The 18,378-nt window shown below is 33.2% G+C and overlaps 2 protein-coding genes across 2 annotated transcripts; one reads left to right on the forward strand and one right to left on the reverse strand.

The window, feature by feature from the left end:
• Positions 1-2,833: 2,833 nt before the first annotated feature.
• Positions 2,834-11,155, forward strand: LOC133183979 (leucine-rich repeat-containing protein 74A-like). The gene is made up of 12 exons (XM_061318852.1): positions 2,834-3,293; positions 3,660-3,859; positions 3,984-4,091; positions 7,570-7,663; positions 8,014-8,063; positions 8,151-8,232; positions 9,141-9,226; positions 9,528-9,722; positions 10,009-10,110; positions 10,368-10,613; positions 10,809-10,894; positions 10,975-11,155. The coding sequence occupies exons 1-12, from the start codon at positions 2,834-2,836 to the stop codon at positions 11,147-11,149; spliced, it is 1,884 nt and encodes a 627-aa protein (XP_061174836.1). The 3' UTR covers positions 11,150-11,155.
• Positions 11,156-11,381: 226 nt separating this feature from the next.
• Positions 11,382-11,783, reverse strand: LOC133182899 (large ribosomal subunit protein uL14m-like). The gene has a single exon (XM_061317748.1). The coding sequence runs from the start codon at positions 11,781-11,783 to the stop codon at positions 11,382-11,384; it is 402 nt and encodes a 133-aa protein (XP_061173732.1).
• Positions 11,784-18,378: the final 6,595 nt, after the last annotated feature.

Consider the following 18,378-nt stretch of genomic DNA (forward strand, 5'->3'; position numbering starts at 1 on the left):
CCAACGTTTAGGTAAATATAATAAATATTGGAAAATTTTCATTACACGGCAGTGTGACGTGCCCTTTCTTATTTATGTGTACCTGAAAGACAAAGAGAGAAAGAAGGGGGAAAAACTTCAAAGAGCGCTGCCTCCCTTGGCCGCGTTGACGAAATTTCTTTGGGAATAATCCGAAGCATTGTGTAGGTGTTTAAAAGTTTATCAAGTCTTATTGTTGTTGCAGAGCTCTTGTTCGCTTGGCGGGAAATAATGGAACTAGAATGAAGTAACCATGATGCAAAAGTTTTACGTCAGGTATTCAAGTAAAATATGGAAGTTGCATAAATGATATAGATTTCATCATTAAAATTCGTCTTCATGGGTTTGCATATTGTTTTACTACACAGAATATAAAATGTCCGTGTCTCTGCCTTGTAGGTACTAGTGGTGTCACCTAATCCCATATTCAACAAAATATTTGGATGGAAGTTTGTTTTTAGTACTCTTTTGAGAGCTTTTATATTACATGATATTAAATTAAATAATACCAATATTTTTCTAAACATTCTTGAAAGTAACTATGATGCAAAAGAGAGAGAGACTTAAAAATTTCAATGCCCAGTTCTTTGTTACGCCCATATTGTTGTGATTGGTGTGAACTGTTTGACACACGAACTGACCTACATACCATAAGTATTTTTTTTTCTATGCCCTTTCCTTCTTTTTTAATTTCTTTAAAAAAAAAATAGAAAGAAAAACAACAACAACAACAGCACAAACAAAAATTCAAAAAGCATCATGAATTTATATGAAATAAAACTACAATATCGAAACTGGTAACAAAAGTAACTATGTACATGTATTTGAGTACACTCTGTGCAATTTTATTAAATTCATCTGGCTTTTCCGGGTTGGTGGAGAGAGAAATATGGGGGGGGGGTTCACAAGCAGGCATATATAAGGATTTCCTTAGAAGTCGACTTTCTAAACAACAGAAAATGTTTTAAAGGCTTAATTAAAATTAATACATAAAAAAGGTGCTTTGTATTTAAAAAAAAATCAATAGATACAATTAGATAAATAAATAAAAACAAAAAAGAGAAACAACTTAAAAGAACTAATAAGAACCAAAATTGATAAATAAATTGATAAATTAATTAATAAAGAGAGAAAGAAACACAACCAAAAACAAACAAATTCTTATGAAATATTAGTATTAAATATACTAGTCGTTCTTCTTATAAATCTGTGCAATTTTTTTTATCGCTTTATGTATAACTTTATTGAGAAATCTTAAAAAATGATACTAAACTTTATGTGGCTAAATTGATTCACTTTTCTTATATAAGAATAGATTTAATATTTATTTTGATTATTTTTAAGGAAAAAAAATGTAGCGAGAAGTATTTTAAAACGTGTATTTCCCACTGTTGATTATTTACGCCACCTCATGTTACTGTGGATACCTGAGGGGGTAGAAATTAAAGCTTCACGGACATGCAGTGTTTTCCTTCCGATTACTGAAAAGTGCAATTCCAGATTCCATCGAGAATTTACACACACGAGAGATTAGTGTAGCACAAAGAATTCAGGGTGCAGTAATCGGCATATCAGAGTTACAGTGGTAATGTAATGCCGTGTTTATGTCACTTTCTAAACAACAAATGTGCAGAAAAATACAAAATAAACAGGGGGAGAACCAAGGCGGTGATATTAGGGGAAGGTAGAGGGAAGGGCATGATTTAATGTTCAATATCTCAGTCATCATAACAAAAATGTCCGTTTGATGGACTCATTGCACATTAGTCCCTTTTATCAAGGAAAATAACCGAATTTTAAAGAATTGAAAATAAGATTTAAAAAAATGAATAGAATTTAACAATCTCGTTTTAGAATATTTTTCAACTAAATTAAAGTTTTGTTTAAGACATTTTTTTAGCGTAATCTAAATTCACTTGTAATATCATTTAGATTTCACATAAATAAGTTCCCAGAGTATGAACAGGGAAAAAACATATATATTTTTATTATTATTACAAAGAATGATATTGTAAAAAAAAAAAAATATCTATATGTCCCTTATTTACGACTTTGAACAGTTTACCCTGAAAATATAAGACCACTTGTTTCAAACTGGCAATTGCCATAATAAAGATTGAAAGATATTCTGAAAAAAAAATAATAATTCGAAGTCAATTTAAACAAAATGGAGATAACAAAGTATATTGATCAGAATTTTTACGCGTGAGAACCAATATTATTGAAATTCAAACGTGACGAAGTCAAGAGCCTCTCAGTATTTCGATTTTTACCAGAGCACATCTGTATTATTAATTCCTATTATAAATTTCCATTTACTCTTTAAATGACAGTGTATTCACGGTATTGTATTGGCGATTTACAAACCTTTATATGCAAACACATATGGATTAAGGGGAAAGTAAGCAAACAATCACAGATATAGGTAAACAGTGAATATTTCATATGGATGTTTAAATAGATCACTTTTTATTCTTATTTGATACTTTTCATACAATAGCAGAGGTTAAGAAATTTCAAATTTAAAAGAAAGCATGAACATTGTTGAAGGTTGGATCATTAGTACTGATTGACCTCTTAATTAACAATAAGGCGATTAATCAGGATTATAATGTTGCATTTAATCCCCGTATGGTGTATTCCATTGCGAGTTGTTAGTTATGGCTGACGATGTAGCTGTGAAAAATATAAAATTTAACGGTAAGCTTTCGCTCTCTCTCTCTCTCTCTCTCTCTCTCTCTCTCTCTCTCTCTCTCTCAATGTGTTGGAATTTGCAATAACAAACATCTTCTCTTGGTTTTGATTAAATTTAGCTATGGAGACCTTTGCATTGGACAAAAGTAGATATGACATCAACACATCAACATCACCACCATCCGTTTTCCCGCCTAGATCCGCCACCCTTTCTTTCGTTTCCGAGCCATCAAGTCCCGGAAGTGGGACCGGAAGCCTCAATGTTTCACGACTGAGAAAGAATAGTGCAAAGATTCGCAAAAGGCAGATGAACAGTTACATGGCGAGCCCTATCCACTCGGCAACAAGTGTTAAGTCCACGGTCTCTAAACATCTGTCTTCAAAACCATGGGAGTACGTGCCTATTCTTACAGAGGAACAATATAACGAGAAGAAAGAACGCTTACTTAGAAACAGTAAATTAAAGCTTGAGTTGGAAAAGTACTGGAACATACAAACGCCGAGTCGATTGGAGAAAAAGAGGTTAGAGGAAATTTCCAGTGAAGATGAAGATTACGATACAGATTTAGATCAGGAGCTAGGTAACATGAAAGATTAGCTACTATATTGCAAAACTTCTGGTCCGGTGTCCCTATGTGAAAATATCAGAAGCCAATTAAAAGTACAAACTCGCTTAAGTCAATTTAAAATACAGTTGAGCTTTGTTATTCCGAACTTCTATATCTCGAATACCATGGATATGTCTAAGTGAGTTAAAAAAAAACATCTACTTTTTCTTTATGTATTTCAACCTCGATATCTCGAAGCATCTGATATCTCAAAGTTTTTTCTCGGTCCCAGCGGGTTTAAGATAATGAAGTTTGACTGTATTCAATAATTATTGTTTTCAGCCTTTCCCCCACCTCCTTGAAAAAAATGGTTCATGTTTAGCATAATCTAAATTTCAGTTGGACTTGAGCTTATTGTTGACGAAAAAACAAAACAAATCAAAGATGATGGAGTTTTCCCGGAATATAAGCGCATGTGTAGGAAGTTGAACGTAATACCCAATCACTACCTCATACGTCATTCAACAGATGACGACATACGACTCCGGTATAGGTATCTCAGCAAGAATGATTGCACAGCAATGGGATACGAGATGAAGGCATGAGCATTTTGTCAATTATTACCAATGGACAATTCTATTTCAATATGATGTACGCATTACCTCTTAGAATTGTTTCGATATGTTATTATCTCAACGGTAAATCTTGATTATAATTCTTTAGGACAATTTAACCTTCTCCAAAATAGACCTAGAAGACAATGGAATGACAGGAAAACACATTCATGCTCTGGCAGAGATGCTCCTCCAGAACCATTATGTCTCGGAAATAGTATGTTGGTGAAATAAGTATTATACAATTTAAATTTTAAAGAAAACGATGCAATGAGTGACCCATCTTATTTGTTTTAATGGTGGAATCTTATCAGCAGAAACTCCGATAAAGAAAAAAATATCTTCCGTATAAACCTAAACGTGTCATTTCTTTTCATTGATTAATGATACACTAGCATGTAGTACGTTCATTACCCCCCCCCCCCCCCCCCCGTAATCAAGTTTAGGGATATATATTGAACTTTGTCCAGATCTCTGACTCTATCTGTCCTCAGAAAGTTTTTTCCGAAGATTATGTTTTTATCGCTCTCGGGCTTTAAGAAATAATACATACCGATTTAGCGTAAAGTCTTTGTCAGGATCATTTGGATAAGGTCAAAGTGTGTATGGCAGTTTTTAATCGAATATTTTTTGGCCACAACCTTGACATCGAACACTAGCTCATACTTAAAACAAAGGTTGATTGTGACTAGCGGGTTGTATACAGACCCTAACCCGGAGTAAGAATGAAGGCGTACATGTACATGTACAAGGCAAGGACAATCTCTCGCTCTGAAAAAGACATTTCTTAATTCTAAAAGTTCATATAGAGTTATATCTTTCAAAAATTGTATTATCAATATCATCTTTTACACATTTGCTTCCTTTATTTTATTGAATAACTTATTGATAAATAATTTATTTTTCACATATATATTTTTAAGATATGTGAAAAGAAAAAAAAAGCTTCAAACATGATTCGAACTTTCTCCAAATCACATGGTTAGGCGTAAGACTGAATGCGTTAACCATAACGCCACGAAGTCTTCTTGTCATTGATGTGTGTTAGTGTGGTTTAAATAAACGAGTTTGTTGAAGCGTATGATTTTTTCAGAAATATTCGATTTTCAAATAGAATGGGTTCAGATTCAATATTTTTTAAAAACATAAATTAGATTTTACATTTACTTTTCCGTCATTTAAACGTTAATGTAGAATTGAGACTTGACCCATTCATATTCAAAAATCATTTTTTATGGCTCCAATAAACCCATTTTCCAATAAATATGCTTAACTCGCAACTTTCACAAAAACAAATTATCAACCAATAAGTCATTCAATAAATAAATTGAATTGTTGAAGATGCCATTTCCAAAAAAAAAAAAAAAAAAATAATAATAATAATAATAATTTTAGAAAAAATATAACTTTTCCGTGATCTTTGAAAATTGAGAAAAATATTGTTTCAGAGCGGGGGATTGTCCTAGCCTTGTACGCCCTCTTTCTTTGACAAGGTCAAAGTCACATTTTTTAATCTGTTGCATTGGCCAAAACATTTAAGATGAGAAACATTATAGGATTATACTTGGCACATAGGTTGCTTGTTGTCATATAGGATACTGACCTAATATCCTGGTCACAAGGACATTTTCATTGGTTTGAAGTGTAAAGTTCTTGCCCACTTCATAACTTTGTAACTGAATAATATGATACTCAGTATTTGGCGTAATGATTGTCTGGGATCATAGGAATATATTTTAAAAAAAAACCCTGAACCAAAGTCATCTTTACAAGGTCAAGGTCACTGGTGTACAATTTTTAAGTTCACAGAAATGCAAAATTTTAATAAGCATAATTTTGTTTTGAAGGACCGTCGTGTACGTGATTGTAATCATCCATGTATTTGACGCAAAAATACTGAGTAGACAGGGTCAAGGTTTGATGGAATATTGTGGAAAGTCATATATTTATGCTTGACACAAAGGTTGCTAACGACCAGAAGAGGTGTAACAACCCTCAGTCTATTAAAATTCAAGAAGATAAAGAACACAGAAATTTACATTATGATTTTAAGCTCTACTGGTCAGAGACCAGAAGAGCTTATGCGATAGTATTTTTGATTTGGAATAATGGTGTTGCCATGATTAGTAAGTAAAGAATTTTCTGTGAAATACTTTCAGAATGCTTCTCTTCCTACAGTTTTGCTCTGATTTGCACGCAAGTAAACTACACTGAGATACATAATTCTTGATGAGCGGTCTTACCATGGTTACTAAAAATAAAAAAAAATTATGAAATTCTTTCAAAAGGCTAGTCCTCCAACAGTTTTAGTCTGGTTGCAATAATCTTTTCACAAAAAGAAACTAAATCAAGTACCATTATTCTGTTTATGGCTGTTGCAAAGTTTCAAGATCAAGTGTTACTTTTCTACTCCTTTGTTATATGTACAAAACAGTAGAGCTGGTTATATGATGGAAGAATTCCTTTTCAGTCTATTCTGAAATATGTCCTTTCTTTAGTTGCCCGACCGCGGAAAGGGGATTAGCCCTATCGGGACTGTTCTAGACTTACGTTAAAGGACTTATCGCATGATCTTACAAAAATCGTAATTTTATGAAAAATATTATCTATAACCTTATTTATTAAAATACTAAAAACAATAAACGTTGTTGAAAGCATATTTTGGGAGATATTGAGAGTTGAAATTCAAATACGGCAATATGCATATTTCAGTCGAATTTCGGCGAAATACTGCTCTGACGTCATAGGCGACAATTCGGTGATAGAGAGATGAGAATATGAACACTATTAACGGAGCTATCAATGGCAAATGCAGCTAAATTACCAAAAATGCTGAAAAAATTAATTCCTTATATGCTTTTCAATTACTACAGAAACATTAATTAGTTCTAAGGTATAAGGCTTTTAAGATATTTTCGTTTTTTATTCAAAACATTTAGAACTTGTAGCTCTAATTACGGCAATGTTTCGTGATCGGGAATTTATTTTTCAAGATCACCATACTTTAAAAAACGTATGAAGGCTTGCATAAATTAATATTATATACAAAACAAAGAATAACAAAGCTATATAATGTTCAATATGTGAATCAAAGAAGTTAATACATGTGATAAGATGACAAATCAAATTGCATTGTTATTGCGTGTTTCTTCGTCTTCGCTGCGTCTCCCTCGCTATCGTCGCTGGTATTTTTACAAAGTTAACAGATTTTTCAGATTTTTTCTTGCTGACAATTCTAACATATAAGGTTGAATATTCAATTTTATATCAATAAAATAAGCGATTTGGTCGTCCACAACGCAGAAAATTCAGGTTGTATCGCATATATTTTAGTAAGATTAATGAAGAGCTGATCAGCCATTGTCGCCTTTGACGTCACAGGGTCACGTGATCGCTATCTAATTAACTTAGATTTTTAATTCAGGGGTTTTCATTTGAGTCAATAATTTGTTAATTACCGTGATTTATCCACAGTAAAAACACAGAATTTATCATTTGTGGTCATAAGGAACATAATACGCTTTTAGTTTCAAATAATTTAGAAACATGCGATAAGTCCTTTAACATTTGGTTTTTTATGTACTTTCAGTGTTTTCCGTTTTAAAAATGCAAATGGAAAAATATTAAGACGTGTGTTAGTGTTTTGGGTGGTTTAAAAGATTTTTTTTTTTTTTTTTTTTTGCATTTTCTTTTAGAATTTGGCTAATAACCCAGTAGGGATCCCAGGAGCCAAGGTGGTGCGATACATACTCACAAATAATACTCATATACGAAAAGTAGATTTAACAGGTACGGATACGAATAGTTTCATACCATTATTAAAAGTGCTTTATTTCCTTTTTAATAAATTATGTAGATGTTTTGCTCTTAAAATTGTATCATCAAATAATAGACACGTTTGGCTACACGAAAAGATCAGGCGCTTGTACTAGCCATTATGGAAAATGCAGCCAAATTTTACATACTTGTACGAAATTTAGCTGATTTTTATGACCTGAGTCAAACTTGAAAAACTAATGTAATAGGGGATATGTCTTTATATACAAATACTTTATAGTTAATTATTTTATCTTAAATTTAAAAAAATAGTTGAAAAGTAGTTTTAAAAATCTTTGAAAAGTAGTGTTTGATTCTTTCAGGGTGCAAAATTCAGGATTTTGGGGGTAAACTAATGGCCAGTATATTACAGGTACGATAATGTCATCACTCGATACTTTTTTGTTATTGGTGAAAAAAAACTTTTGCTTTCTGTAGACTGAGGTTATATTTATTTCAGAGTAACGAATATATGAAACAGCTCCTATTAGGACGAAACGGAATCGGGGATGAGGCAGCCACACAAATTGGGAAAAGTTTAGGCAAGTGTTGTTGTTAAGGGTGATTTACCAGTAAAGTTTGCAGTCCTACAACTGTTTTCATCACCTCTTCATATTGGTAAATGGGTGAAGTTGGTTTGTTATACATGTATTTTAACACTTAGTGGAACGTTTGTTTGTTGTTGTTGTTTTTTTTTTTACATAGTGCGTGTATTTCTTTTTTCCCCTAAGGTTTTTCTTTGTATTTAAAGTAATATTTTGTAGACCTCTTAATGCTAAACGGAAATTCTGTCTTACTTTCTCTGTCCACCTTACTGGTAATTTTTCTAACTTATTTAATTTCAAAATTAACATGAAATTCAATCAAATTAAATTTTATATATACCAAAGGAGGTAATTTCGAAACAAATCAAAGCTGAAGATAAAAATGTATCATGCTTAGAGTAATCTTTCTTACAGTTAAGAACATCTCTATACACTAGTGATTTTTTTCGACTGAAAAAAAGTCTACCCGGTGTAGACTTGATTTAATTCATTTTCAACGTCGGGAACCTGAAGTGTTCAACGACAGCGACGTATTGTTGAAGAGAAATAAATGTTGCTTACTTAAATTGAAAGGGGAGGGGTACATCTAATAATCAAAGGACAGATCACTTTAACTGAATAAAAGTACAATGCATTTGGAACTCTTCAATGTGAAGTGTAAATAGGGTCCTTAACCGCATGCTTGGACCAGTTTGTCCGATAAGCCGTTTCAAATTTTAATACTTCATTCTCCTCAATGATTACAATTTATTTTAATATATAATTTTACACGCACACATATACAACTACTTGTACTAATATCCAATACTACATTGTACATACATTCTAGTATCTGAACTACCTTATTACTACATTGCACACACTCTGTCATTTAGAATAGTGCCATGCTTACTTTCCTTTGACAGAATCCAACAGTTCTCTGGAGATTTTAGATTTGTCCTGGAATCAGATCACTCGTTTTGGTGCCCAGGCCCTTGCTACAGGACTAAAGGTAATATTCAGAGCTGCAGGACTGTTATATTGCAGTATGTTAAAATTATAAATTTCTGTAAAAAAGTGTATACATTTATTAAAATAAATAAGAAGATTCATTGGCATTTTGATGGATTTTACTTTTTTCACAAAATATAACGTTGAAATTTATTGTAAAAGAAATAATAAGTTTTTTTCGGTTGGTTTTGTTCCTCAATGATAACCCTTTAATTCTCATTACAAATTGAATCTCAAATCTGAAAGCAAGTTTCAGAATAAAACTGAGTTTCATTGATTTGTAACATTTTTTTTATTTCTAGCACAACCAACGATTACACAGTCTCATTTTAAACATGAATGGGGTCGGCAAAGAAGGGGGGTGTTCCTTAATTGAATGCCTTCGCCTCAATTCCACCTTGACCCTTCTTGATCTCGGAGCCAACAGAATTCCTGACGATATTGCAACGGTTGTTGCCAGGGTCTTACCCTTAAATAAAGCTCTTCAAACTTTAAAGGTATAGATTTTGTATTTGAACTTCGACGCTTCTAATATTTCATAGTTTTAGCCTATAGCTAACGCAATATACTAATGCTGTTAACAAAAGAAATAATTCGTAATACCATTTCAATTTCTACCTTCAGCATCAAGTACTAAATATTTTTTAAGTTTTTTAATTCGCAAATTAATATAAGGAGCAAATTGCAAAACTTGATAAATGCCCCACTACAACTAAAAATATATGAAAATGGGTAACATTAAAATAATTCTGCCATTCATATTAAAATTCTTGATTTTTACAGCTGTCCTATAACCTGATTACTTCTGAGGGAGCCATGACTCTTCTTAAGCCCTGGTCATCCAAAATAAAGAAGAGAAGTCCGTTACAGACATTGGAACTTGATGTAAGAAGCCTTTAACACTAGCTCTATACTAGTGTTCTTAGAAAACAGAAAAAAAAATCCATTTAATAATCAGGTGCTTGTTCTAGCCATTATGGAAGCAAACTGATTTACGCAGAAGAGATCAGCATTAATTTGTTCTCGCCAACAAAAAATATCAGATTGAACTTATCTACCCTTTTTCACTTTATTATTGTGTTGACACTTCTTAATCAGGAAAGAATATATATGTCCCTTTTTAAATTTCAATGTATAAACAGGGAACAGATGCACATACAGAGTTAGCGTTATTGGTTCACAAACTGAGAGAAAAACGGGGCCTCAATGTGACACTCCGATTACCACCCTCCAGGAGGGAGAAATCTTTGGATCCACTAATGGGTAGTCTGATGTACATCGTCAAATTCTGCGACAAAGAAGATGTGGATCTTACGGAACTCTTTCCTAAGTCGTATGAGGAAAAGGGCGTCCTTATTTCAACAGACGATGTGGTTGAACTTATCAAGGTAGGTCAAAATGCGTGGAACGATCCGGAAATATTTACAGAAAAAGGGGGAGGAATATTACATGTATATTATGGGGAAAGAGTGCTTCCGTGCGCATATTAATGTACATTGTATCCGTTTACTTCTAAGATATCCATAAAGCCATTTAATTAAGACTAGTATACATTTCCATCAAACTACACTATCTGTTTACAGCATTCTGGGAAAGACATCAGCAAGTACAGAATTCATGAACTTAAAAGAACACTACAAGAAACCCGAGAGCGCCGATTTGAATTAAAGTATGTTTTCAAATTAATTGTTCTGAATGGTATCGAAATTCAATGACCTTTTTCATTCCCGTTGCCAACGTTTATTTCAGGGAACTTATGACTATACATAATCAGATAAAACAGGGAAAAGATCCGTACAGAGAGGATTCCCTCCGGAGTGCTATAGCCGGTAAACGCCGAGGTATTCCGACAGAGACTCTTCAACCATCCACTCCAAGTACGGCGGGAGTCCGATTCCGGGGAGGAAGTGACGACGAAGATTAATGGCGTCCAGATCTCACTGAAGAATTTTTTCAAAATATTCATACAAATTTGCATGATTATATTCAATAAAGTTCTTTAATGTATATTATATGCATAATATAACAGCTACAGTATCATTCCTTTTCAATTTTCCTATACCAATCATTTCCATAAACACAAGAATATAATTACTTCTCAAAATGTCATTTATTTCTTTATTAGACTTTCAAACACGCAAACCTAGACAATTACATCATACAAATGTAGTAGCTAGAGACAACAGTTTAACAAAGTTCGGGTCCGTGTTGGATCGCAAACACGAAGGAATTGGTGTCCTAATACGTGTTCCCAATGGCTGTCCATTATCGTCAACAAGAACTATATTGTTGCTGTCAAACTTGGGAATTAACGGTTGTTGATTCTGTTTACATCCCACGATGTACCCTTTCTTTTTTTCGTGTTCTATGGTTACAAGGACTCTGTCGCCAAGGCGACCCACGTGCGTTTTGTTGTACACGTGAATTATCCGCACGGGTCTCCCAGACTGCTTGGCGTTTCTTCCAATTTTGCTATTATCCACCACTTTAACTCTGCTTAGGAGCCGAAGTTCATTAAGAAACGTAGTGGTACTGAAAGTAGATGAATTTCTTTTCATTGTTAATTTTCACAATAAAAAGAATACATGTACTTCGCCAACAGTTCGGTGAAAGAAAACACAACTCGTTGAAATTAAAATAATTTCCAATCACAAACCATGGGGAGCTTTCATTCGCTTATTTAATCTTTATTTACAAACATGATGCGAAAGCATATCTGTTACAATATAATGTTTAAATCTCCCATATTCAAGTATACAATATGTTTTTTTCTTTTTGTTTTAGGGTTGTTAATAAATGGAAGAAAAAATTATTAACAGTAACAAAAGGTCTATGGGCTATAACGCTAACTTGAATCCCAGTAGTCATGCTTTTCTTCATCAGATTTTATTTAAATTGTTTTTTCCCTCTTAACTCACATAAAAAACTCCGATGCAGGACATTTTGTGGAATTTCCAAAGGTATTAATTAACATTTTAGCAGGAACTTTATTGGACATTTCAACGGGAGAAGTGTTCACCTGCGGAAATTTAATGGACATTTAAGCGAACCCCCCCCCCCCCCCCCCCCGAGTCAAAGATTATAATTATTCTTCTTGAACAATCAAAATAGTGTCATCAAAAATTGACCAATGGTCAGCAGATTAATGACTAAATTGCCAACTATTACGGGGATTTCCATAAAAAAAGTAAGAAATCACATGAACAAAACCCACTAGTGCACACAGGTAAATATTTGTATACATTCATTTGTAATTATAACACTGAATAGTATTGGAAGTAGAGGTGGAAACGAATCCAAATACATGTAGTACGATTTGTGACGGGTTTCCTCACAGGGTTGAGGGATAACTATAATATGAGGTATTTTCTGGGAGATGCTTTTTGTAACACTACTGCAGAGTTTTTCTATTGTTCAGGGTAGTGTGCGGGGGTACTCACTTCTCGACTGGTTACCTTAGTTTTGTTTGTTTGTTTGCTGTTTAACGTCCCTCTCAAGAATTTTTCACTCATATGGAGACGCCACCACTTGCCGGTGGAGGGCTACAAATTTTGACCTATGCTCGGCACTCAGGGCCATTGAGCAGTGAGGGATCTTTTTTGTGCCAGCACCTACTGCGACACGGGACCTCGGTTTATACAATCTCACCCGAAGGACCGGTCTCCACGTCCCGCAGTTGGATTCGAACCCGCGACGTAAGGATCAACTCCTTACTCCGCGACTCTAGAGCAGATGCTCTAACCACTGCGCCACGTGGGCGACGGTTACCATAGTAGGTGTTTTACAACTACAAGATTCCAACAAGTAGAGCTTTTTCAAAAAGCTTACCGTCTTTAGCAACAACCTTAAACAGTAAACTGACCTAAACCTATCAGGGTGTATAATTCTTGAAAATTCCTTGGCTTTGTATTTCTTCATTAGTTTTTTTTCTGACAACCTACCAAATGAAAAGTTGACAGATGATCGGCTGTCTCTGTAAACTTCGGCTCTGCTGCCGAGATCATTCGGCAAACCTATGTAGATGAGGTATGAATCGGCCGAGGTGTTGCCGAATGCTGCCGAGATTAGAAAGACAGTGCTTGTCTCGTTCATTCAGACACTCGGCTGTCTCCGTAAACTCCGATGAGCTCTCTGCTGGGCGGAGTTTACGGAGACAGCCGAGCGTCTGGTTGAACGAGACTAAGACAGTGCAAAGCAAAGGGAAAAAGAATACATACTTACTGTAAAGCTTGCATGCAATTAAAATCAATTCTGTTACCAATGAAAATATAGAAAAGTTTTTTGGTAATTGCTATGAAAAAACTGGCATGTTATTTGGAATTAAATACTGCCAATTTCCACTGTTCGTTTTGTCATATTTTTTTATGATTGAAAATTTTGAAAAATTGTTAAGTCGTACGAAAATTAGATCATCAGAAAATTATCTCCCTTGCCTTGAACAGCATTTCAACCAATGAAATAATTGAAAATTTTCTCATCATGCAATTTCTACCAATCACAAAAGAGAGGAAGTGCATAGTCCGAAGACTGTAAAATACTTCAACTCTGTATACCGTCTTCCAAGGAAGACGGTAATGATTATTACACAGAGTACATTCAGTACGATTTATCTCTTTTCTACTTTCATCTTCTTATCTTCTCGTAATATATTTTCTTTGATTGAAAGAGAGAACGAGTGAAGTTTTGAAATAAAGTCCATTGTATTTCTGTAAAGTATTATTTTCAGCTATCATATTGATTATAAGTAACGCTAGATATAGATGTTGTAATTTAAAAGTATAGTTTTAGCATTTTCACGATCAGCCATGGTCTTGAAATTTATTACTGCTGAACCTGTGATTATTGTTTTAAAATAGGTTCAGATTTGTACATGTAAATATGTGACAGAATACCTGCTACGCGCTAAGTCAGCCTTATTCCATAAATTGGTACGCTATAGCAATAATTACTTGGTTATACGTTTTTAATATAATTTGTTAAATTATTACATTTTCAACAGTGAAATACTGTGATTTATTTATTGAATAAAAGTGATATTCTCTCAGTGTGAAAGAATACCAAAAATGATATTCTCTCACAGTGTGAAAGGATATTAAAGTAAGTAAAAATAATTTCTGGCCTCTCATACGATAGAGATAGTAACTAAGCATCTTGATAGAGCTAAAACTGCAAATTTCTTCCTAAATATGTTGCTAAAATCCATGCTATTTAAGGGGAAGAAGGACCTAGAGCTGAAAAAATACTTGTCATTCAATTTTTTTCATATTTTGTATATTTCTTATTTAGTATGTCCCACATATCTTAAAGCAGTTATTTCATTAGGTTTCTTGCTTTATTTTAGAGATATTGATTGACAAATACTATGCCCTACGGTGTCTAAGTGGAGTTTTGATTCTCCATATTTGCGGGCTAATTACTCTGTCCATATTTGGATTTTTTATGAATACATAAAAAATATCTCAGTGGACATCTATATTTTAAAATATTTCAGAGTATGAATAGGGTTTAAAATTCGGAAACATAAGTTTCTTCTATTACACTGCATCTGGGTAGGGAAAATTACGTACTTTTTAGGACAACTTAAACAACAAAAAAAATTAATTTGCAAAAAAATCTATCATTCAATATTTTTAAATTTACGTTGAAATGCAAGTCCTTCGTTTTATTGTTTAACTGTAAAAATATCGAATGGTGAAGCTGACCTTAATATTGCTCAGGACATCGTTAAACAAGACATAAGCATGGCAAAAACGTGTCATGTTTACATTTCTGGAGTACGGGAAAAACCAACTATGACGTCACACGTAAGCTAAATAAACGAAATAAGATATACCTACATACGATTTCCGTCATCAGCCATACAAAAATAATTTTTATGTTCCCCGTTTCTCAAAATATCTCATAATACATTGATTATGACCTGTTTTTACACAACGATACTGCCAGTATTCACCGAGTATGATCTTGCTGTACTGACAGATTGTGTATGACGTCACCGACTTGTTGGACGCGCAGTGTAGGGAATCAGAGGAGTGGAACAACATATTCCGTAATTTGTTAATGTTTACAAGAATGTTAAATTTTTTTTATTATTTTCATATTAGATGGTAATTAAATCAAAATAAATTGTCAAAAGTCTATACAAGAACCGATGGTTTACACGTTTTGCACTATTCATAAACGGAAACTATGACGTAGATAAACAGTCATGTGACCATATGTCCTTCGTCCCCTTAATGTTTTCAATCTGACACACAACTTCTAAGCTATGACGTCTCAACTGCTCAACTATGACGTCAAGCCTATGACGCTGTGTTAAAGGTCATATGAAACAGTTCTTAACACTAGGAGTTTACACTTTAAACGTAAAGACTGGTATGAAAGAAAGTCAAATCACGTTTAGTAAAAAAAAATTGCCTTTGCTTAACTGAAAAATGAAGGCCTAAACTTGTCCACTTGATAAATTTGTTACCCGCTTATCGTTCTTGATTTTGTGTTTTTATGACGTCACAAAGACCCATTGATGTAAATAACGCATTAGATCTAGTGTAATTTCACCGTATTTTATTGAGTTTAATTTTAGTCATTTTTGTAAGTATAAATGTGATTATGTTTTCAGATGAGCTATCTGATTCTAAAACACAGTTTACTCTATTTGAACTAATCGTTAATTAGACACAGCAACTGAAAACGAGAGCTTTTCATCGTAGGATGATCCTGATGAATACCCCGTAGTTCTAAATCAAGATTTTTCTCCTCTAACTATGATTAATTATTTTAAATTAATACTTCAGAAACAAAAGTCTTCTTATTTCTGTTTGATACGTATATGATACATGATGTTTTTTTTCCATTCCCAGTGAAATCGTATAATTAACAACAAAAAACAGTGTAATTAATTAATATTGACCTGAAGCTTCTTACGACAAAAAATTTAATGGGCATGCAAAATCTGTAAAATAAAGTTGTGTCATATATTGAGAGGGAAATATATGTAGCTCAAGAGTACCCCCCCTTTTTTTTCCCCCAAATAAACAAGGGGATGATAAAGTGGATCAATGAAAAATCGGCGTATTTGAATGCGCGCTTTCTGCAATCTGAAACACGAGGACTAATGTAAAAACAATATAGAAATAGGGGTTTATGACGACATCATCGTAATTTTGCTGTCACAAGAAGCACGATTTATAAAAAAAAATTAAAAAAAAAATGGCTCGAAACTTACCGGCATTACGAGAGTGTACATGTAAATATACATGTACTGTAATGTTACGGTGCTGATACTTCTTACAGTTTGGCTGAGCAATTGCAGTTTGAAAATACTCATACACTTCGTGCATAAATTGATCAGTTAAAAAAATCCATACCCCCATTATTTGCAAGACTGAATCTGAACAATTTTCAAAATTAATATTTTTACAGTTCATTTTTTTTTAAATCAGGCTAATCTGTGTTAAAATAAACTGATACAAATTTAAACAATTCGGTCTGTGAAAAAGTGGATAGAATTTCGTTTAATGTCTGACTTCTTAAAATTATTACGATAATATAGTTACAGTGTTACGTGTACACTGTATATGTACCAACTTTTTGGTAGGAAAAAAATACGGAGAGAGAGAGAGTCATCGAGACAGGGAAAATCAGAGAGAGAAGAGGAAAAGTGATTAAGAAAGGAAGAAAGAGAGAAAGCGATGGAATCATTTCATTTCCCATAAATAAATGAAATCATTTATATGCAGGTTTAGTTTCAATTTTACACACTGCGGTCAATCGAATTCAGCTAGGCGCGTACTACCGAGTACATAGATAGCATCGTCTAATCATGGCTTAAAAATTTTAATCAGAAAACAAATCATCAATATTCTTATGTAAGAAATTTATTCAATTGTAAATTATTTGACAGCGTCTATATATAGTTACTCGAGTACAGATCCCCGCTCTTTGTCGTATCGTCTCTGTCGATTGAATTTAAGTGTCGAAGAAAGATAAATTACACAGACAAAACATACTAAAATCTTGCAAATATGCAATAGGATGTGAAAAGACACATACTATCTTGTTTGAACATCGTATATTTATGCGACGTTTTAGCCCAAATAATGATATTTCTTAAAAATTATGCTGCAAAAGACATGATCAGTTGTATAAAATGTTAGTACTGAATGTAGTGACTGGGTCTTACTGACGTCATAAGCAAGGGAGATAAGCCGCACTAGTTGAAGTTCATTTCTGCAGTCAAGTAATTTTGATCGACTCTGCTGCCACTAACTTGCATAAAAAATCCAAAATGTAATTTCAGGCTTATTAAAGTAGCTCAGATGAACTTTCCGTATACAACCAAAAATGCTCTGGACATTGTTTCATATGACCTTTAAGAAAAGACAGAGGCAAAGGGAAAATCAAAGAAAATGTAATAAAAATAAAATTCAATGTTTTGTAGCTGAATATGGAATTTATTTCACGAGTGGGACAGGATTTTTTGATATTTTCACGAGTGCTTCTATTCATATTAACGGAAATTCCTATCTGAACACGATTTTGGTAATTCTGAAATTTGTAAGAGTTATTTCCCTTTTTATGCATTCATGAATTTTGAACAGCTACAAATGGTTAAGGTATTCAATGTATAATGAAGGGATTTTGAACAATTTTTGAATCATCTTGAACTAGTTAAAATGTACTGCTAGATAACAATGAAAGTGACATGATCCAAATTCACATGACAGATAACATGTAAGAAGCCAGTCATTTTGCACCTTAAAAGTTTTTGAAAAGTTATCTGCCCTTGATGAAGAGAAGAATTTGTTCAAAATATGTATGGTGAATGATTCATTTTATTTCATATTATAATAAAGAGAGAGTTTATGCATATATTCACCAAGAGGTTTGTATGAAATTCAAATTACTTTTTACAATATCTGCATAACACATTCACTGCCCATAGACTTCAATGTTAACTTCAAGGTACAATTAATTGTATAATAATTAAAATTTGGTAAATTCCTTTGGTGGAGTATTTTTGTTTGATAATACCTTCAAAATGCTACCATGATTTAAAAATCAGACCATTCATTTATTAGGTACAAAAAATGGTTGTTATACATTGAATACCTTAAATCTATTTCTAGTAAAACCCGTGTCGATTTATGAGGA

The sequence above is a fragment of the Saccostrea echinata genome, unplaced genomic scaffold, assembly GCF_033153115.1.
Source record: "Saccostrea echinata isolate AGI-Se365-2 ecotype Australia unplaced genomic scaffold, CSIRO_AGI_Sech_v1 ptg000009l, whole genome shotgun sequence".
Lineage (NCBI taxonomy): Eukaryota > Metazoa > Mollusca > Bivalvia > Ostreida > Ostreidae > Saccostrea > Saccostrea echinata.